This window comes from Anolis sagrei, chromosome 3 (genome assembly GCF_037176765.1).
Source record: "Anolis sagrei isolate rAnoSag1 chromosome 3, rAnoSag1.mat, whole genome shotgun sequence".
In the NCBI taxonomy this organism is placed as follows: domain Eukaryota; kingdom Metazoa; phylum Chordata; class Lepidosauria; order Squamata; family Dactyloidae; genus Anolis; species Anolis sagrei.
The window spans coordinates 234,366,276-234,389,429 of NC_090023.1; the positions used below are offsets into that span (position 1 = coordinate 234,366,276).

Sequence of the window (23,154 nt, forward strand, 5' to 3'; positions counted from 1 at the left end):
GGGGTACTGATTAAGAAAATTGCATTGAATAGACTAAATCAGCTCTAGATAAATAAATAAGTTTACTGTGGGCAGGCAGATGGTGACTCTGTATCAAAATATGCTCTGCATCAGAAACTAGAGCTGATGTGGTCTATCCAATGCAATTTTCTGAATCAGCACCCCAAATAACCAAACTGAATCTAAAGTTGTCCAAAAACTGATTCGTAACCATTTTCATACTAATGTTGGAGAGTGGTCCCTGGTCAAAGTGGTCCCTGGTCAAAGTGGTCCCTGGTCAAAAAAAAGGTTGGGAACCACTGCATTAGATATACTTACAAACAATTTGGAGACTAGCTAAAATAGCAACTTGACACCCTAGTCAGAACTAGAGCTTTGAAAAATTACTTTTTGGAATTGCATCTCCAAGAATTCCCCAGCCAGCATGTTCACTGGGGGACTCTGGGAGTTTCAGTCCAAAGTAACAAACAAGCTTTTTTTAGGAGCAGACCCTCAAGCACATGTGCTGTTTCCAGGATCACAAAGAAGTATTCATAGATAACTTTTTTGCACATAGACAAATATTTTAATATAGTGGTATTTGAAATGTTATCCACATTTTAGTCATGTCAATCATTAACTAAAAATGTTGTAAAAATGACATATTTTACACATCTTCTATTTACAATTACAATATACTTAAATGTTATAAAACATCCACTTTCGACCTTTAAAATATATGTATACTAGGACTTGTATTAGATTATATTATCATTTATGGCAAACAAAAGGCTTGCTGTGAAACTAAACACTGAATGGAAATTTTGTTTTCAGTCTGTTTAATAAAGACTGGCCCATAATGAAGAAACCCATAGGAAATGTGCAAATATCAGGAAAGGCAATAACATTAAAAAACCCTGAAAATTAAAAAAAAACCACTGAAAATATTCAATAAATAAAAACAATGCACTGCATTTCATTTTTGTGGAATCCTTCATGATTCACCTACACTGTTATTTAAAAAAAAATCTCAAAGTTCCCTAGTGCTCTGTTTAAAGTCAAATGCAGCATCAAATGTCAGTATTTGAGGATACCACTGGTCCAAGTGGGGCTGCGATTGTTCTACTGATTACATGGGAAAAAGGTTGTTCCACTCCTTGTTGCTTTGTAGAATCCTCCTTGCATGTGATCTTAAAAAAAGAAAAGAAGATTTAAAAGGTGATGAAATAAGTGGACATGTGTGGAAATTAGTAATATTGTAACATATTCAATGTCTGATCTGAAATTACATGTCCAAGTATTGTACCTGTTAATGATTCAGCACTTACAGTATTAAAAGGAATACAAGTATTGTTGAAGACTTTCATGGCCAGAATCACTGGCTTGCTCTAAGTTTTCTGGGTCATATGGCTATGTTCCAGAAGCATTTTCTCCTGATGTTTCTCCCACATTAAATGCTAATCAGGGTGGCTAACTGAAACATTCACACCTATCCCAAACAGACAAGAGTTATTTCTCCCACCCTGGACATTTCACAGATACATAAACCCAATTTTCCTAGTTTCCAACAGACCTCACAACCTCTTAGGATGCCTGCCATAGATGCAGGTGAAATGTCAGGAGAGAATGCTTCTGGGACATGACCTTACAGCCTGAAAAACTGACAACAACCCAGGAATACAAGTATTTTGTTGCATTTTGATAATCTTATTCCCTGCTTTCCTAGAATCCAAGTTTGCTGAATCAAGATAGCAGGAAGACAGTAAAACATATTTCAACTTCAGGATTGTCATAATTTCCACCCTTAATGGATAGAGCTGTAACATAATTAATCATAAAGGAGCTACCATGTCCTTGCTACCATGTCAGGAAAAGTATGTCTGTGTGTGCTAGTATATTCGGAATATTCACTATGTGAAAATAGGACATTGCTCAGTCAATGAAGTCTTAAAACAAGAATGTCTTGCAGACAGATCAGATAGGACAGAAGACTAGGAGTTGAGAATATGTGACAGTGAAGATAAATGTAGACATAAAGAAAACAAAACATACCACTTTTTGCTATAGCATTGAGGGAAATATTAGACAGTGAAGCAGAGAAGTTGTATAAGCACTGACCATGACAGAGCTGCCAGAAAAAGAGAAAAACATGTTGATGAAGATGCCATTATCAGTGGAGACACAAACAATGTGGACAATGAGAACACACTGAACCCCATCATCCAAACAAGAAATACAGTTAATGGTGAAATATGGTTAAATCACAACAAGAGAATTTCCCATATGCATTTGCACAATTGATTTACAGATTGAACAGGAATGCATGTGATTAGAGGTGCGATTTCCCACATGAAGTGAAGATGAAGGGTTCAGTCAGGTAGGCATGTAATCATCCCTTGACATATCACATGTTTCAAATTATGAAAGGACACATAGAGAACAGAGGTCTTGCTTGACAAGCATATGAGGCTGAAATGGGTATCTGGGATTGCAAGGACAATCATGTTGACTGGGGTACAACCTGAAATATCTGAAATAAAATAGTGGGGCATGAGATTAAAATGGTATGGATGCACTAAATGGCTTGATTAGCCAATGGAGGAGCTAGGCTATTAGACCATGAGCTCCCCCAATCTATGCTGGTATGGAGCTGTGCCCAAGATTTGAAGATGGGACAATCCAGCATGGGAGATTTGAGCTCTTTCATCAGACTAGAACATCCAAAGTCCATGTTCCCCTGGTATATATGAAGGATATGAAGTCAAAAGTCAATTGATGTGATTTATTTGGAAGGCAGCAGTTCTTTAGGGTTAGCTGTGTGTTCTCAATCCACGGAGCTCTATCTCATGTGGGAGATGTTTTTTAAAGGTGATATTACCACCAAGCAAAATTCAATGGTCCCCTTATTGTATAATGTCATACCTGGTAGAGCCCTTAACTGTTGTAAAATTTCCTGGATGATTTAAGATATGGTTGCCCTGTTCTGGATTTTTCAATATGTTTTCCCCTCATTTTCAGGACCAATTGAACAGAATCAGTGTGCTATTATTACAACCAACTAGTGGCATATCTCCTTATGTGTATATATGTGCTTTCAGGTCACCTGTTAACTTATAGCACCTATATGAATTTCATATAGCCTACAGCACCTGGGATTTGTTGGTGATTTTTCCTCCAAGTACTAACAAAGCTGGTCCTTAGCTTCCAAAATCGGACAGTATCTGCTGGTTTGAGATAATTAGCAGAGTATTAATAATCCTATATTATTCTTTTTTTTTTTAGTATAGTAAATTCACTGACCACGGGGGTTGGTAACCTCTGTGATTAAGAGTGAGTGCAGTGGAAATTTGCATTTCTAATCTGAATTTAATGGTATAATATTGGCAAAAAGGGAGCACTTTCAATTTAAATGAAGTGTGCGAGAAGCACATGCCTCATTTTAAGGATGAACACTAGTTTCAGATTAAAAAAGGTATACACTTTTTTCATACCTCCCTCTAAAAAAGTGACAGCTTTTACTATTGTTGGTAACTGTGACCACATCATGCAGCCTGCAGTTTGTTCATCTTTGCCATTTAATGTCAGAGTGCATTCAATCAGTCAATGTAGCCTATGAAACCGATGTGATAACAATCACGATATGTGACTAGAGTCTAAACATGAATGACCCAAGGATTAGCTAATAAATAGATTAGGCATCAATATAATTAGCTGGGTAATAATAATTCTAAAGCTTCCTAATAAAACATGTTGGACAAGTACACAAACTAGAAATGGAGGGAAACTCTAGTTAGAGTAAGACAATAAAACCCCCTTAAAAGGACATCTGTATGATCCTGTAGACCAGGCATCCTCAAACTGTGATCCTCCAGCTGTTTGGGTCTTCAACTCCAAGAAGCCCTAGCCAACTTGTTCAATGGTCAGGAATTCTGGAAGTTGGAGGCCCAAACAGCTGGCTGGCTGCAGTTTGAGGATGCCTGCTATAGACCATAAAGACGTTACAGATGTATTCATTCACTAACCTGTTCATTCATAACTTCAGAGAGCTCACTGAGCATGTCCTTATAATGAGATTTCATTTCTTCCTGATACTCCAGTTGATCCTCCTTAATAAGACGTTCGTTAACTTCAAGAGCATGGCCACATGCTTCCGCAAACTGCCTACATAACACAAGAGAATACAATAATCTAAGTGGGAAAATGTGCACTGCTATCTAAAGATAAATTAAGCAGTTTGGTTATGGTTGCAGGTGTGCAGTTGAATCTTTCCCCCTCTCCCCTCTCTACATGAACAGAAAAATATAGTTCGCTATGATCATAGCTATAGATGTGTTGCCAGGATATATTTGCTATTTCTGGAATTCAAAAGCTTACCTGAAGATTTCTTTCAGAAGTTTAACTTGGTTATCTGGATACTTCTTAGCATTTGTTTCTTCAAGGAAAGCTCGAGCATAAGCCATTGGGCCTGCATTCACCTGCAAGATAATGCAGTGTGCATTAAAATGAAGAACAAACCTTGTGAAGTATAGATTTTTTTTACTTTGCTTGTGCAAATTTTTTTTTTAATTTTTATTTTGGATAACAAAACAATACAATATGAACCTTAGCATCAAAAGACAATATCAAAAACTGATTACAATTTTTATGTCTATGATACAGGTTCCAATTATGCTTCCCTTAACCATAAATCTTGATTAATCACCCTTTTAAAAACCCCTCCCCACCCACCCACCCTTACCACCCTCTCCTCACCTCCCTCCCACCCCCATCTGGGTTACTTGAATCAATTCATTGATTTAATTGTCTGGAAGGCCTGATTTAAAGTTCTGTACCTATCTTTTCCTTCCGTTTTTTCGATTAAACAAGACCATTTTCTAAACCAATCTTGTCTTGACTGAATATTCAAATATTTATTTTTCTTTTCATAAATGAAATCACTAATTAAATATTCAGAAAGATAAGACCACCAAGTTTTCATGTCCCACCTTGTTTTATCTTTCCAACCTCTGGCGATTGTGGCATGTGTAGCAGCTATCATAAATTTCAATATCTCTGACCATTCGTTGTTTCCCTCCTTTACCTCTATGTTGAGGGACAGAAATCGAGCTTTATCCCAATGTAGTTTTTGCCCTATTATTTCCTCTATTACTTCTCTAACAGTATTATAGAATTTTTGGATTTCAGAGCAGTCCCACCACATGTGTGAGAAAGTACCAGTCTCCCCACATTTATGCCAGCATTTGTTAGAAGTGTTTTTCATAATGTGAGCCAATTGAGAGGGGGTCCTATACCATTTTGAAATTATTTTCTTTTGTGTTTCTTTGATTCTTAGATGTTTAATTTTTTGAGTTTTATTGATCCAGGAGTTTACTAAGTTTTCATTAAAATTTATATCCTGTTTCCAGGCCTCTACTAAAGTATGTTTTGTGTTGTAGGATAAGGCTATTAGTTCCTTGTATATTTCCCCTATAATGCCTTTCTCTTTTTCTATTTTCCAACCTATTATTCTATCCAATGGAGCTTCTGATGTTTCTTTCTTTTTTATTTCTTGTACTCTTTTCAACAAGCCCAACCAAGCTATCCAATACTTTGAACCACATTTGTCCTTTATCTCATCCCATTTCTTAATATCTCCATTAGGTTTCAAGAGGTCTCCTACCTTCTTTATTCCATTCTCTTTCAGGGACCTGATTAAATTCCTAAATGTTTTATCTTTATTTTCTAGGGTTTCTAGTGGAAAGGGATCTATTTTATTTATTTGTAATTTATTTTGCCATTTCTTCCAAACATACAATGTTGAGAGGAGGGGGCCCTCTCTTAATTTATTAAGCTCTTTTTTATCAATTTTTTCTCCCATAAATGAGCCCTTTTTCCAATCGTTTAATTCTTTCTCTAATTTCACCCATTTTCTCCCCCCTTCCAATTCCAATTCTATTAATTTAGCGATATGGCATGTCTCATAATACAGCTCCAGGGATGGAGCTCCCCATCCCCCCATTTCTTGCATGCCATAGAATATAAAATTAGAAATTCTATTTTTATTCCCTCCCACTACCCATTTCTTGATGGAATTGTCCCACTTCTTAAAGAGTTTTGCCGAGATGTTTACTGGCAGACTTTGAAATAAATATAAGAATTTGGGTAGAATCTTCATTTTATAAATTTTAAGTCTAGAAGTGATGTCCCGAAAATTCTTCCCCCAGGTTTTAAGTGCTTTGCTTGTAGATTTCCATAAATGGTTAAAGTTTGATTGGATAATATTATTTAAATTCTTTGGAATTTCTACTCCTAAGTATTTTAATGACTTCTTTCCCAGTTTCACTCCTATAATATTTTGGGCGATTTTTAGTTCTTTCGATGTTTGTGCAAATGTGGTATGTATGATCACCTTCATCTGGCAGAGTTAGATACTAATCTTTCACTTGCTTCATCCATGAAAGCCCCTCCCCCAAATCCCATCCAGCTACCTACTATAAATTGGGTTGTCAACATAACACCAATTCAAATAACAACAATTGCTGTCATTTTTTTGTATTTCCAAGAAATGATGACCCTTTTCCAGATTTAAGCCTGCTGCTTCAATGAATGGAGCCAATAAATGAGAGAGGTATTTGTCAGATTGCCTGCATTGTGGGTCTTTAGATATGGTGGGGATGTTGTTCCATCATCAGCACTGAACAATTCAACTAGGTTTTGAACATGGAATATATATATATATAATTTATGTCTTGGAACTGCCCTGTTTTTGAGTTTGCACAGCTTTGGTTTAAATCTGGATGAGAATGGTTTCATTGAAGTCCAACAAAGCTCAAAATCCTAGTGCTGGTTACAAAGGGAACTAAAAGAAGGAACAGGTCATTGTTGTCTTCCTCTCATTTGGATACTTCAATGAGTATTGATAAAACAACAATTTCTGTGCAGGAAAACCAGATGTTTATTTCAGGTGTTCTATTTGCTTATTTAGTTATCTTAGGATAGTAGTGGACTTTGGCTAGTAACAAGAAAGCATATAACAAGAGAACAAAAATGCATACATGTCTAGTGTATACACTGGATTCCATGAGATTGAGGTGGCAAATCCATTCTGAACTGCACAAATTCCCCAGTGGCGCAATGAGTTAAACCCTTGTGCTGGCAGGACTGCTGACTGAAAGGTCAGCGGTTCAAATCAGGGGAGCAGGGTAAGCTCCAGCTTCCTATGCAGGAGCATGAGAGAAGCCTCCCACAGGATGGTAAAGCATCTGGGCGTCCCCTGGGCAATGTCCTTGCAAACGGCCAATTCTCTCACACTAGAAGTGACTTGCAGTTTCTCAAGTCACTCCTGACACAAAGAAAGGACAAAACTATCCAATATATGAATCTTTTCCTTAAAATATATTCAGTGCCTTTAACAGCTTCTTTAAAATTTGGATTAATATTTTGAATATGTTCACTGCCTACTACCTTGAAAGCCACCAGCTAATGCTGTAAACCTGAATGAATGGCTGAAATTGATTTACCTTGACACTGACACTTCCTTGTAGTTTCAGTTGGAGCCTAATCATGTCTACTTCTTCCATTGTGCAAAGCTGATTGAGTTCTGAAATCTTTTTAGACATCTCATCAATGGCCACTTCAATGGGGTTTAATTCTGTGCTTGTTTGGCTTACAACTTGTATTCTCTTCTTCACATATGGAAACAAATGGCTGGCTGCATGCAAGAACAAAGGGAGATACATTTAAGGAAAATTTCCCTACTGATTTGTTCAGAACAGTCAACAAACAACACAAGTGACCATCTCTTAGCTTTGTTTACTAATTTGCTTTGTCTTGCCATACATGATCATCAGTTCTCTCCTTCAGTCTAAGAATATGATATTATTTACAATTACAATGTAGCGATTGGTAGCACTGAGCATGCATAAATAATCCATAATGAACCTCCAATATATTTCTAAATACCTACAAATAAGTATATAAACATCATTACTGTTTGCATGCATTTATCAAAGTCTTTCATATATGTACATATGATAAAATTATTTTATAAAATCTGCCAGTAGTATTAATTAATTATTCACCCAGGAGCTAAAAAAAGAACCAATAAAGAAATCATGATAGACATCTTCTCATAATGTGTACACATACTTGCCCCTCCCATATTAACTTTTCTGAGAGCAATATAAGAACTATGGCCAAGAAAGTATGTGCATGTGCACATGCCTTCATGTGGTCTGTTGATTTATGGCTACCCCATTAATTTAATATAGTTGTCTTAGGCAAGGAATACTCAGGGATAGTTTTACAAGGTCCTTCCTCTGTAATTTAGGCTTCAGCACCACGAAGTGCTTGGTGGACCCCCATCCAAGTATTAATCAGAGCTGATTCTCCTTAGCTTCTAAGATCCAACCTTCAGGGAATTTAGGTGAAAAAAGGAAATGCACAAAAATGTGTAAAGATGTGAAATTCCATTTAGAAATGAAATGCTCCTGAGGAAAGCCTTCAGCAGTTTCAGAGCAGACATTCAATCTCTCCTTCATACATTAAATAATGCAGAAATGTCCCTACTTGTCAGAATAGTCCGTCTCTTGCATTGCTCTTCTACTCCTCCATGCTTCTTTCCTGACAGAGTGAATGGTGTTTCAAATACAAAGCGATTGATATTGTGATGCATTTCAAAGTCAGTCTTCCGCTCTTCAGACTCCTTCTCTTCAAAGTAGGGTGTAACATATGTCACTTGGATATAAGCATATTTTGGATCCAGGTCCTTGGGGTTAACCTGTGATATTGTGAATGAGATGAAAGAATTGACATCTTAACAGGAAATCCTGCTGAACACTAATTAATGACAGAAAAACTGGCAAATGAGTCAAAGAAAAGATGGAAAACCCAGGCTTTTAATAAATGTGGGCAAGGATTATGGCTCTTGGAAAATGGTAAACATTTTTCTAGCCTTTCCAGTTGACAGGATGCATATATAATCTGAATATGAACAAATTTTGCCAAGAAAATCCCTGTGATAGCTTCCAAATTAGAGTCAACATAGGTCAGGAATGAATTAAAGACAACAACACTGACTGACTAGAAAAGATAAAATTGGGAAACTAAAGGATGCAAAGCAAGCAAGAGAAAACCTCTCACAACAAAGGGGAAGTACACAGATTATTGAAGAAGCAATGAGTCGGGCCATTGTATTGGACGTCTCTGTAGAGTCATTGGTTTCAGGAAAGGGCCTTTCTATTTCCACTTGCATTTGACCCAAAACCTTAAGTCATCAAAAAATAAATGAGTTGCTTGAAATAATTTCATATCTCATTATATTTTAACGTTTTATAAAAATATTTTCATCCATATTATTACACATTTTTCAAACAGAGATATGTATTATAAACACAAATAGAAAGTAGTCGTGGAGATGGCTAATCTCTAAACACATACTCCCACCACCTAACTTTCAACTTGAAATTGTTATTTATTCAAGCAATCTGAGGGTGGCTGTTTGGATAAATAGGAATTGTTGACTGGTCTCCCATTTTGTGAAGCTGCCTGTGTGTTACCAAGGGGTGAAGAGGAACAAATAATGCAGACAGCCCTTAAGTGTGCAGACAGATTGCCTTTATTATCCTTGTTAGTTTTATGATCCATGATAATAGCATAAAACAATTATGAATAAAAGTGTGAAGGGTTTATTTATCAGTTAGCTCAAATGTTGACATTTTCAGTTAAGTGCTATGAACTGTTGCATGCGTACAGAGAGTAGCACTCTGACTGCTAACATTTGCATTTAGAATGGCTGCTGTTGTGTGCCTTCAGGTCATTTTTGTTTGTGATGACCCATCATGGATTCTGGGGCTGAGAGTGTCACGTAATGAGTTTCATGACTGAGCAGGGTAAACACTGGTCTCCAGATTTGTAGTCTGATGCTCAGACCACTATGTCAAGCTGGTTAGAATTAGTAGCAGAAATAACTTCAAAATAAAACTTTATTTGTAACCCGACCTATCTCCCCTAGGGGACTCAGGGCAGTTTCCAATAGAAAAATGGAAAACATTCAATGCCAAAGATGAATAATAACAAATAAACACCCAAATTAAAACCAATAAACAAAACAATATAAGAACTTATAACAACAAAACAAGATTTTCAAATAGTTAAATAGAACGTAATAAAAATGATAACGTATAGAGCAGAACACAACTTCATTGGCCTGTGTAACATCTATTCATTCATTCATTCCCTTCTGTTTTGTACCTTGTTGGAATCTTGAATTATTTTTACATTGTCTGCTCCAAACTTATCTGCATAAAGTTTCAGCAGTCTCTGCGAAATCTCAGACAGGCCTGTTAATTTGGGTTCTTTGTAGATATATTCTTTACCCTCTTCCTCTTCAAAAAAGCCCTGGTTAAAACACAAAAGTATAACAATTAAAGCAAAGCAAGTAAATCAAATATCTTATATTCAAGCAATGCACAATACACTGCGGATGGAAGGCGCAACGTACCTCATTTGCTCAAATACAGAAAACACTGGCTTATCTTAATGCATCAGCTTGTGTGTAATGAAGGAATGGAATGCGTTAAAAACCAAACTCTGTATTAGCACAGGATGAATCTGAACCTCTGATAGTGGGACAAAATGTCTTTGAAGAGCAAAGTATCTCTCAGAGTGTTATGCGCATCCATGGGGATAGTGTGCCACCATGTGGTACAATCTGGTAACTGGCACAGGGGATATGAAAAGGCAGGTAAATTTGGAAAAAATGAAGTGTTTATTTTTATTTTGTTCAATAATTGATTAAAGTTTAGTCAAAACTACAGTTGGGAAAGGCACAAAATTTTCATTGAACTATGCCGTAGAAGAAGATTATGAGCTATGTAGCTAATTCAATCCAACTAAGCAGAATTTACATTCAGTCAGCAAAAAGATCCATCTAGAAATGCATAATGTTAACAACCTTCTAGTAAGGTAAAGCCACAATGGGCACAATTATGAACAAAATCACACTTGATTTCAATCCAGCAGTTCTTTCACTGTTTTTAATGGGAGTTAAATCACAATTAGCTGTAGCTAGAAAACATGCAGCTGAAATCGAATGCTTTCTGGATTTTTGATGCTTACATGAATTTCACATGTATGAGAGCTTTGTTATACCCTGCAAAATAGCATCACAATGTGTATTTCCACTATAAACCCTACTTAGGTGAACCAAGAACTTTTCCATGAGCATTTTCACATATTTTAATGTGGATGGCTGCTGTTCAGTATAAACACCTCACCTCACAAAGATAGCAAGATACTCTTACAAGAGAAGCAACTGAGATGCAAAAATATGTGTGACTTCGTATTATGTTATATGTTATGGATAATCTGTACTTACGTAATAATTGTATCATCAATTTAGTGGCCTGAAGATGCATTTTTATAGGAGTCCTACAAAAAACTCCAAAATCTGCACTGTGTCACAGGGTGGTTGCTTGTTTTTTTTTGTTTTTTTTTTTTTGCAAAATTAAAATAAAACAACCATCTCATGAACATATAACTTATTAGAAATGTAAACACCAATGGAACTGAATACATTTTATATAGAGATGTCTACATTTTGGTAAATGATACATGGCAACTGGAATATAGAAGTAAAGTCTGTGTATCAATTTAAAAAATGACCTCAAATGGAAACCAATTTTAAATTTCAGCTAATGATAATAATGAATCTCTACCAAGATCAATATATCTTGTAGAAGGTGACTTTAAAAAAACAAACTGAAAATGTCAGTGTTTATTTCCTTTGTAGCATCTATGGACTGAGTGATACTGTGCTACATATCTTCCAGTCATGTTGCTGGCAGTCTATTGTTTGGCTATATAATTCTGATCCTAAACAAAATTTGTTACTCATTGTGCGGTTCAATTGAAGACGCTGCCTCTTTCATTTTCTGTGTAGTTCTATATGTGTCTGCTCAGGAATTAGTGTCATTCAACTTAATAGGCTAGGAGCCTCTGGTGGCCCAATGGATTAAACCCTTGTGCCAGCAGGATTGCTGACCGAAAGGTTGGTGGTTCGAATCCAGGGAGCGGGGTGAGCTCCCATCTGTCAGCTCCAGCTTCCCTTACAGGGACATGAGAGATGGTAAAACATCTGGGCGTCCCTTGGGCAATGTCCTTGCAGACATCCAATTCTCTCACATCAGAAGTGACTTGCAGTTTCTCAAGTCACTCCTGACATGAAAAAAAAAACCCCAAAACTTAATAGGGTTTATTCTTAGGTGAATAAATACAGTATTGCATCTTTAAAGAGTACAATTGCCCGAGACACACCATCATATATAAGATCACTTTCTCAATGTTCATTTAGCATGTAATGAATCTTTCTGCTTTTTCATGGCAACTGAAATGCAGCAAGTGGCTACAAGGAGCACAGTCCTTTTGTCAGTGATCCAGAATACATTGTTAAGGGATATGGTTTCAGCTGTGCTTTGATGCTAAGTGCCTCTTCTAAAACCATTTCCATCATTTTGCCAATACAACTTATCATCTGATTAATTTCATATGTTATCTTTAATACTTGTGGGAGTTTTTTTAAATTATTTTTTACATGTTTACCAAATGTGACTGGCTTTCAAGAAAATAAGATGTAATAAAAACATATTTGTTTAGATTCAAAAACCCCATTAGAAGTTCTGGCACATGGGATGACTCTTCTGACCAAAGTGAAGGATTCATCCGTGAAGTCTCCTGAAGATCTTCTTTAAAGGGCTAAAGAGCCACGTGGAGCATAAGATATAGCATGGTGGCATTGATAATACAAAAGAAGAAAAATAGCTCTCCCCCCCTTTTTGCTACAAAATCTAAAGTTATTTCACAAACCAATGGGCACCTCCTTCAATTTGCCATTACAGAAACACCATGATTGCTTGCAATTAGCATGTACGAAAAACATGGCCCAAAGCTGCTTCCGTTGGAAATGGGAACAGATTTTGGCCTCAAGTATGAACAGCACAGGACCAAATATCTTTTTGGTATTTTAAAGCAGCAGAACAAAAGAATTAGTTTTGCTAGATGCAGAGCAGCATAAAAATGAGTAAAAGCAAAGTTATTTCATCTCTCACAATGAATATTAAAAAGCTGTCAGAGTTAAGACTAACTCAGACTATACAGGGAGGACAATGTGTAAGAAGAATTAAATAAAAAAACATGCGAAAGAATAGATGACTTACCACAGCCTTGAATAAGATCAAAAGAAGAGAAGAGCAAATTTCTGCATTAAAACCTAATTAGGGGGCAGAATGACTCAGATCAATCTATTCTCTATACACTTTTTAAAAAAAGGATTAAATTGAATTGTTTGCCTAAAAAGCATTCTTCAAGAGCATGTTTGCTCCTCCATCACTTGCAATATAGGAGAGGCAAGCATAAATTCATGCTGCACCAAAATAAACATGCAGAAATAGTGAATGGTACAAGACTGCTCTACAACGTACTATAAAGAATCAGAGGCAAGCTAAGAAGCAAAGCCAGAAAGTGTATGACAAACAGAAGTAGAACAGGAATGTGGATTTTTGGGTCACAGGAAAAAATGTAATTGCTTAAATTGTTTTGCACTTTTATTTCTGGAGACCACATGTATCCTATGGTACAGTGATGTAACATGAAGTTATTTCCATGCTTTCTTTTTCTGAAAACAGGATCCCTTCTCTGGGATCTTAGCTGAAGTCCATATCTTTAGGGATGTAAGTTACCTTTGTATTCTTGTTATACGAAGAATCTGAAGATACAAGGCATGAATTGATGTTGCAGCTGCAAAGAAGGCGATGAATCACCCTCTCATTGTATCAGAGAACAACTTGACCTACTAAGTGCAGTTTCTCCATTAAGAAAGTCCAGGCTTCTACCTAAAAGTGTGGCAATAAATCCAGTTTCTTGCAGAATGTTTTATGTTGTCTTCATATTGTATATACTTTCCTTCGAATAAAATACTCTTGAAGATTCCTAACCCACATTTTCTAGGAGCCCATATTGGTGGCGCAATAGTTAAACCCTTGTGTCAAAAGGACTGTTGACTGAAAGGTTGGCAGTTTGAATCCGGGGAGCAGGGTGAGCTTCCTTATGTCAGCTCCATCTTCCCATGTGAGGACATGAGAGAAGCCTCCCACAGGATGCTAAAACATCTGGGCACCTCCTGGGCAACATTCCTGCAGTTGGTGAATTCTTTCACACCAGAAGCAACTTGCAGTTTCTCAAGTTGCTCCTGACATGAAAAAAAACCCCACTTTTTCTTCTAAATATATTTGCAAAGTACCATATTGAGAATGCAACATTCCATAATATATAGGATTCCAGTGATTAATGTGTTTTTTTAACTATATCTTACTTAAGGGTGTTATCTGTAAAATCACAAAGGGAAACATATATATAGTCCACCCTCTGTACCCTAGATATGAAAAAAGTGGATGCTCAATATCTGAATATTTTTTAAAAAATTGTTTCCAATCTGTAAGTGATTGAATCCATAGATCCAGAGCCCAAATATAATTACAGCACTATAGTAGATTTTCAAACATATATGAACCACTCACCTGCCCATAAAAGGCCACACGGTAGTATCGTCCAAACAAGCGCTTCTCAGAATTCACTACTTCTGCTACTTTTAGATAAGAGCGATGGATGTCATAGTACAACTCAGATAGTCTCTGGAGAAACAGAATGGAATAAGTGATTTTAAAAAAAAACCCAAAAAACCAAAAAGCAGCTTCAAAGCAGTGATAACTAGTTGGCAGAATATGAAGTATGAATGAATAATTTCAATGTCATTCTTCCTATTGTAATAACCAGACAGTCGTAGTCATGCACTTGAAAATGTAGGGAAAGCAATTTGTGTCGTTTTATAAACATAAAATCTTGTTTTTCAATGCGTATTTTTCATGAAAATGTCCCAAGTATGAAAAAGCCTGCTGCATTTCTAATTTTCTCGGCAGGATTTCTCAACAAGCAACACTGGCTTTTTCACTGAAGATGAAAAAAACTTGAGTATATTCTCTATATTCCTACTCACACCATATGTCTTGATTCACTGTGATAGAGGTAGTGGTGTGGGACCAATTAAAACAGGTTTCGTCAAATTACATTTATCATTATAAGTGAAATGTACTAAAGGTGGGCTTTCTCCTCTGCATGAGCTTTGAGATCATGCAGAGGAGCACAAATACAGCATTTTCCTTTACAATATATTGAAACAGTGCATGGAGAAAGATTGACCTAATCTTTCTCCATGCACTGTTTCAAAAATATTATAAAGGAAAATGCTGTATTTGTGTTTCATGCTCAATTTATGTGTTATACATATATTTGAGAAAGTGTGATGGATACACAACTTACACTCCAGGCAGGACTTTGGAAGAATCCTGTCTCACACACTGGAAACCTCTTGTAAAGGAATCCTGTATGCAATATTGCATTTGATGGTGAAATGTTATGTACTAAGATCAAACTCCCTAAAATGCAGTCATATGGTTGGAAGACCCTCATTAATTATGTGATTGTAATGACAGAGTAAATGTGTGGATCTTTCTCATACTGTTAGCAATCTGCTTTCTGGTAAGGCCTCGTATCAACTGTGGTGAGAATTTCTAGCACATTAATATTTACTCTATGCAAAACTGCTTATAAATCATCAAACTAATTTCCCATTGGTTACTAAAGAACCAAGATATTAAAAACATTCAACCTTAGCCTTGGTTTTATTTACTACTTGGAGAATTTTGCTATCTAGGCCCTTCCCCGTGGCCATTAGATAGTACTCTGTTCTAATAGCTAAATGGATCGTGTAAGTATACTGTTTTAATCTTTATTTATTAATGTTCATGTTTTTTAATTGTTATATTTGCTATTTTGTATTTTATGATGCGGCATTGAATTATTATTTTCTTTCCCACAATTGGAAGCTGCCCTGAGTCCCCCTAGGAGTTGAGAAGGGTGGGGTAAAAATGTTTGAAATAAAAAAAAATTGCACTTTATCCACTTCCCTGGCCCTATGATACTCTCTTGCACTACCCCTTGCCCAATCTTTTTATATTGGCCACATCCATTTTCTAATCCTGGCCGTTGATAGTTTGAACCCATCTGATGGAGCTGTAATGAAATTGGTTTTTAATTTTTTGTGTATGTTTTAGCAGGTTTTTATGTTTTATGATGTTTATTTTAATTTGTCTGTATGGTTTTCCTTTCCGGCAACTGAATGTTTTGCCTTATATGTTGGGAATTGCCCTGAGTCCCCTTGGGGAGGTAGGACAATATACAAATAAAGTATTATTATTATTATTATTTTGCTGACACAAAAACATGGTATGTCACAGCAAACAAGATATATATGCTGGATTTCATATCACAAAATCACAAGTCGAACACTTCCCAAGCGTCTAGGACTGTGTGATGTATTTTCGAATGATGCGTGCAGATCCAAGTAAGGTGACCTTTTGCAGTTGACAGATCATGATTTTGTTAATGTTTATTGTTTCCAAATACCAGCTGAGATCTTTTGGCATGGCATCCAGTGTGCCAACTACCACCGGGACTACCTATACTGATTTATGCCAGAGCCTTTGCAGTTTGATTTTGAGGTCCTGATAATGGCTGAGTTTTTCCTGTTGTTTTTCCTCACCTGGTATGGTGACATCAATAATCCAAACTTTTTTCTTTCTCACAATCGTGATCATCATCATCATCTACCTGAAGAACAAACCTTATGCATTCAAAAACCACAGTAACTCCTTGCTTTTGCCACTCTTCTCACAGAATGTAAATCAAGGCTGGGAAATATTTGGCCTACAGCTTCCGTCAGCCTCTCCCAGTATAGCCAACAATAAGAAGTAGTAGCAGCTCTAGTCCAAACCAGAATTTGGAAAAACTATTTGTTCGGGTTACAATTCCAGGAATCTTCCAGCCACTGTCTGGGCTAGCTGGGACATTCTGTAATTTGAAAAGGTAACATTTCCAAGCTTGCTTAAAACATCTGGAAGTCAAAATGTTCCCCATGTATATTGTTAAACCACTGAGCTACTAATGGAGTGGTAATGTGGAAAATAATAATAAAAGCAGTCATCCATCTAATAGATAGCATACACTTCCCAGGGCTTAATTTTAGCTTGGCTTACCTTGAAGTCTCTTTGTTTCTCAAATACTGCAATGATTGGCTTGTTAACTTCAGCAATTAGCTCGTATCTTTCAGATTTCCACAAATAGTCCACACACAATTCCAACTGTTCCACAAGGATGTTCTGCAATTCCACACATAAAAAGAATGTTAGGTCTGTGTTGAAAGTAGATGGAATGAAAGCCAAAAGCTTATTTTGGGAATAGATTAAAGTGCACAGCAGGGTTTTGAGAATTGCTGCTACTTTTTTACTTCAGCTAGGATACAAGGAAAGGGAGGAGTTGATGAGAAGTAATACACAACTTTTATGTGCAAATAAAATTAATAATAATGAAAACGAAAATATTATAGTAGATTTTGCATGGTGACATATGTGGAGATGTGCATCATAACATGTGCTCTGCAAACACATAAAGACAGCATAATTTTTTGCATTTATGTAACACAACCAGTAGCCATAGTTCCAGCAAGAAAGAAAGAAAGAAATACACACACACATCCCACAACAGTGGAATGTGATCCCCTGGCTGGAATCATAGACCATGAGTACATTGGCCAAGAATAAGTGGCTACTGGATATTAAATGCACGCAAGAAACTGCCATGACTTTAAATAAACATGTGATATTCCATGAAAAAATAGATTTCGACACTGTTTTCATGCAATTTTTTTTCTGTGTAGAATCATTTCCTCAAACAGTTTGAGATATGCAACTATTGGGTAAAAACAGAGCAAAATTTTCACCACTGTATTCTTCTCTACTTTTCTTGAATGCTGGAAAACTCATTTTTCTACCAATAAATGAATAATAGCAAATATTTTCCATCTTATCTGATAAACTAGACAGAAGCCCCAAACGACTATAGAACATGGCCATACATCCCGAAAAACTTAAAACAACATAGTGATTCTGGCCATGAAAGCCTTCGACAATAAATATAGAACAAATTGTGGTTTCTGCTTGTATTATTGGAAGAGAACTAAAGCAAAGTTCCCAGGTTTGCATGTTTCAAAATACAGAGCAGAGTACAGCCCCAGACTTGTTTATAGTTTAATTCTACCACAAGTAGCAACAACTGGGCAGTGTGCATGATCTCAATGATTGTGTTAAAGAAAATCCTTGGCTAATCTTGACCTGTAAATGCACCCAGTGAATCTTCTTCAAAGAAGGCAAGAAAATTAGCAATGCTGACCTCGTTGTATGGTGTATCCTGCATTCCAGAGTCTTCTTTCATAGCCCCTTCTTCTTTAATATTTGGTGTAATATTGAGGAAAGCTGGCCATCCCATAGAAAATAAACCTTTAAATGAGAGAAAGAATCTCATGAATGCTTCTATATTAACCCCTTAAAGTAATTAGTAGGTTTAAAAAAGGAATCATTGCTTTTTACAGTTCAATAGATGAAGAGAAGAATGTAGCACACTAGATTTGTGATGAGTTATTATAAAGCCATCCTGTTCATTAAGCTGCTTGCCAAGGTAGGAACTGTTAAAATATGATTATTCTGGCAAAGCATATCCTTGTCCAAAAAGCACTATTTGAGGAAGTCTCCATGAGACCAAACCTAATTGTAAGGATAAGGCATGACATTTATAATTTGGACAATTCATAAAAACACAGTGCTCCTAACTTTTTCATAAATAAACCCCCCAACAGAAAGAAGCATATGCAAATGTTGTGTTTAGTCTGAAATTGCAAAAATATGAATGTCTTTTTAATAATGTATTCATGAGAGATGGGCAAACTCACTTAATCTAGAATGAACCTGACTCAAGTGAATTAATTTTCATCCAAATTAATTCCAACTTGGATCCAATGTAATTTAAGCTGCATAATTTACATCCCACTATCCTTTTTCAAACACACTATACAGTATGACCTTTGTATTCACAAGCATGTATTCTAAGAATTACCATGAATATCTGAATCCATGGAAAAAAGGGAACCCTACATTTTGATTATACCTGGGCCAGATCCATACCATAGATATTTACTGACCCAGAGAGACCCAGAAAAGCCCACAACACCTCTGGATCTTTAATTCATGGATAAGGGAGTTGTACTATAATGAATAAGGAAATTGGCATTCATCCATATGCATGTAATTATCTTGAGTAAATGCAAATTAATAGATGATTAGGATTACACTTGGCTTTTGAGAACTTGAGGTATGTTTTTGCTATTTGCCACCAAGTGGCTTTGACTTGTGGTGATCCTTGCAGAGTTCTGACCATCAAAAGCTAGGTCCAGGTTATGTAGACTCAGCACTGGCTTTCATAATTGAGCCAATTGATCTGTAATGTGGTCTTCCTCTTTTCTGAGTACCAATCATTTCTTTCCAATCATTTGTTTCTTTTCCTAGATCCATGCCTCCATCTTAGTATCCGCATCTCTATCAAAGAAGCTATTCTATAATAGTGAGAATTGCATACTTATATTGATATCATTCATATTTATCTACTTCATAGCTTGGTGAAAGTGCTACAGTAAATATTTAGCCTCCCTGATTTTGATAGGAATCATTATTATTATTCAATTCCATTTTTAAAATGTAGTCCATGGTTATCATAATTTGAAAAGATATTGTGAATTTTTCTCTATATTTTATTAACATTTTATTATTCTCTTGTTGTTTTGTCCCGTCCCCCCCCCCCCCACACTTTTTAAAAGCCCCTCAAGGGTTTAGAGAATTTGATCCCACAAAATCCCTAACACAGTAATAATTAAATGTTACTGGTTGCCAAAGAAAAAAAGTATCTTTAGAAAATGCTATTTAATGAGGCATCATTACTTGTAACGAGTGAACTCTAAGCTCCAAAATTTCTGCAGAAACAAATTCTGGTAAGACACATCTATCACTGGCTTGGATCTGAGGTTTGCTCTTCTGGGGCTAGTGTCCTCTGAGCATAGGATTGCTAACTTTCATCTTTTTCTTCTACCACAATGCAGACATTAACTCCTCCCAAACATCTGCTCTCTATAGCCACTAGAGTGTGAATGGGGAAGAATACTGGGGGAGTAATAAATATTGAAACCCCTTGGCTTCAGGTAGGACAGTGGTTCTCAACCTGTGGGTCCCCAGGAGTTTTGTCCTACAACTCCCAGAAATCCCAGCCAGTTTAACAGCTGTTAGGATTTCTGGGAGTTGAGGACCAAACATCTGGGGACCCACAGGTTGAGAACCACTGCTGTAGGATATTGGTCCTATCAAGAATGAAAGGAAGTTCTTCCAGCTGTAGAAAACTAGCTAGTAGTTAGGATGGCATTTTTCACCAGGGTAGCATCATTGGCAGCATCACTGCTGGCACCATGGGACTTGCAGAAATGGGCATGTTGACTCAACACAAGAGCAATGCACACTGCGTATTTAGGATTGTCCCTTGCAGGAGGGAGTGACCTCTGCAAACAGCAGAATCTGCTCTCAAAGGTGAACATGCAATTACACCATTGTTTGTCATGATTAGCAGTATAATACCCTTCCTGAACTTAGCATCAACTTAACATGTGGAGTTGTTTTGGATAATCCTTGTATCAAAGATGCATATATTGTTACAATGAAAAACTTTAAACACATGACCCAGCCTTCAAAACCAGTAATATAACCAGAGAGAATAGAATCAGAGTTGATATCCAACAGCAAAAAATTGTGAACTTGTTCTTTCCTTAAATTGCTACAATTTGTGCAGGCAGCTGGTTTGAAGGTTGTTGTCTATCCCATAAACAGATGTGGTTAGAACACTCACTTCCTCCAGTGTGAGTTGTTAGTAAGACATTACTATCAGAGAGTTCAGCATCTTCCAGGAGCATACGAGAAGTACAAATCTTTTCCATTTTCCAGTAACCTATGATAGTGTGAGATGTTATTAGTGTTCTGCTATCTCAATGGGTTAATACATGCATATTTAATGATATACGCTATGAAATGAGATGCAAAAACCCACCCTCTTTCCCAAAAAAGAGTACAAGTGTCGTTCATTTATTCTCACAATATACAAGGTTGCAGAGCATGGAATTTATTTATTTATTTGGAGTACAACTACAACTCTGAATCTCTCAGCTAGTATGGGAATTAAATCCAAAAAGAAAGAAATCTTTCCAAGTTCTGCAACATTGTTGAAAATAGTATTTTTACTCGTTGTCATATCTTGCACAGGAAACAGAGTGAAAGCAGCTTAAGAGATAATTACTAAAAACATGAATCTCATCAGATAGATGTAGGTCATTTGGAATTTGGTCTCATGTTTCACTGTTTTCTATATCAGTAGATAGTAACTGGATATATTTTATCTTACCCTTTCGTTTCAGATATTCAGCAATAAGGGCAGCTATATGGATGTAGCACATAGCAGCCTGCAATAACAACAACAAACATAAATAGGTTTTAATACCAAATAACCCATATGTTTCCTATCAGTGTCCCAAAATGTAAAAATTGAATCTGTTATTTTGATGATAGAAAAATAAATGTTTCAAGTTAAGCAAAACAACAAATTGATAATGATGTATTTACCTGAGGCAAGTGCCAGTTAAAATTACCAATACAATCATGTGAAAAGCCTAACAATATTGACTACACTGAGCACGAGATTTGTAAAACAAAGTCTCTGCTCCATATGCTGACAGTGCATAAGTTACCTCAGATAAATCTCCACTTCTAGCATGAATCTTGGCCATACTCTCCAGCCAGGTCCGCCGTAATTCAGGTGTACTGGCATATGAATTGGCCAGACTATACTGCAAATCTACCAGCATTTCAGGATCCTTCTCATGTTCTTTCATCTGAGCTGTAGCCATTAAAACTGTCCGTATGCGTTTGGTCAAGTCTTTCACTTCTGCTGGGAAGTTACTGTTCTTTGAGGGGGAGAGCAACATAGCAATTATTCAGCATGGAGAATCCACTTTTATTATACTAAATTGCATGAAGTTGGATCAGGTGGCAACTGATATACACAACCACATTTATAGATGCCACTTCAGAATCCTTTCATTCAGTGCCCCATAGTCAATGGGACTGTGCCCATAATTAAAGGTAGCGATTGCATTGCACTGGATTACATTTTGTATATTTTCTCTTGTTCTGTTTACTTGATGCGGCATTAAAAAGTTTATCACCTATGTTGTGCTGGCTTCACATAATTAGCCATGCAGAGGAACACAGATATGTCTCATTTCTCAGGCATTTCTGAAATATTCTTTCCCAAGTGAATATATAAATTAGTGAAAAGATTTCAGATCCAGAGTAACAGTAACTCATGCAATATTCAATTGCTTGTATGGTTATAGTTATATCTTTTCTAAGCTTGTACAGGATGGCATCTGAGCTATTTTTGTCCACAGGTTCTGTCTTATTTCTTCCACTATCTCCTTTTTCTGGGTGGCTGAACTGGTTCAGCTCCTCCCCTGCTACAAGTCAAGATAGTCATTGACTGCTTCACTACGGGCAGTACAAATTCTTTGGAAGCATTAACCGTATCACATAATTCTCAAATCACAAAATCCCATGGACATATGCTAGTAAGACTTTGTACTCTGCTAGCAGCAAACAGAATCTCAGCAACATTTCCAAGCTCTTCATTTTCAACTTTAAGAACCTTACAAATATCTGAGCCACACAAAACAGCTGTAATTCATGTCTGTCTGTCTGTCTGTCTGTCTATCTATCATCCAAGACTGACTTACAGTGTGACTTGCAACTACAATCTATCACACTGTAAGCCAATCTTGGGTGAAAAGGGTGGACAGACAGACAGACAGACAATATGAATTACAGTAGTTTTATGTGGAGCAGGTCTTAAAGTTGAAAAATGAAGAGATTGGAAATGTTGCCAAGATTCCACTGGATGCTAGCAGGGCAAAACGTATCTGCCTCTGGATTCTTCATAAATCAGAAAGGCATGACTTGATGAAGCAGAAGAAAAGATACCTAAAGCAATTATTCAAAAGCCCACAAAAACCTGGGCAATTTAACATTCCCCTAAATGATAAATTGAAAGAGAATAAATGATTTATGTCAGAAATGACTGCAGTGGCACTACAGCACCATTTAGGAA

The 23,154-nt window shown here is 36.6% G+C and overlaps 1 protein-coding gene across 12 annotated transcripts in view; it reads right to left on the reverse strand.

Annotated features, from left to right (window-relative positions):
- Positions 1 to 1,001: 1,001 nt before the first annotated feature.
- Positions 1,002 to 23,154, reverse strand: part of DOCK10 (dedicator of cytokinesis 10) — a 211,773-nt gene continuing 189,620 nt past the window's right edge. For 7 of the 12 annotated variants that reach the window (XM_060767871.2, XM_060767874.2, XM_060767873.2 and 4 more), the window contains exons 45-57: positions 21,740 to 21,955; positions 21,397 to 21,454; positions 20,848 to 20,946; positions 18,298 to 18,404; positions 17,106 to 17,228; positions 14,532 to 14,645; positions 10,210 to 10,356; positions 8,527 to 8,737; positions 7,479 to 7,669; positions 4,354 to 4,454; positions 4,002 to 4,140; positions 2,032 to 2,107; positions 1,002 to 1,169 (exon numbers count right to left, since the gene is read on the reverse strand). In XM_060767871.2, the coding sequence (XP_060623854.2) occupies positions 1,102 to 1,169; positions 2,032 to 2,107; positions 4,002 to 4,140; positions 4,354 to 4,454; positions 7,479 to 7,669; positions 8,527 to 8,737; positions 10,210 to 10,356; positions 14,532 to 14,645; positions 17,106 to 17,228; positions 18,298 to 18,404; positions 20,848 to 20,946; positions 21,397 to 21,454; positions 21,740 to 21,955 (1,650 nt within the window). In that variant the 3' untranslated portion in view covers positions 1,002 to 1,101. The remainder of the gene's footprint in view (positions 1,170 to 2,031; positions 2,108 to 4,001; positions 4,141 to 4,353; positions 4,455 to 7,478; positions 7,670 to 8,526; positions 8,738 to 10,209; positions 10,357 to 14,531; positions 14,646 to 17,105; positions 17,229 to 18,297; positions 18,405 to 20,847; positions 20,947 to 21,396; positions 21,455 to 21,739; positions 21,956 to 23,154) is intronic. The other 5 variants (XM_060767878.2, XM_060767868.2, XM_060767875.2 and 2 more) reach the window with 2 other exon arrangements.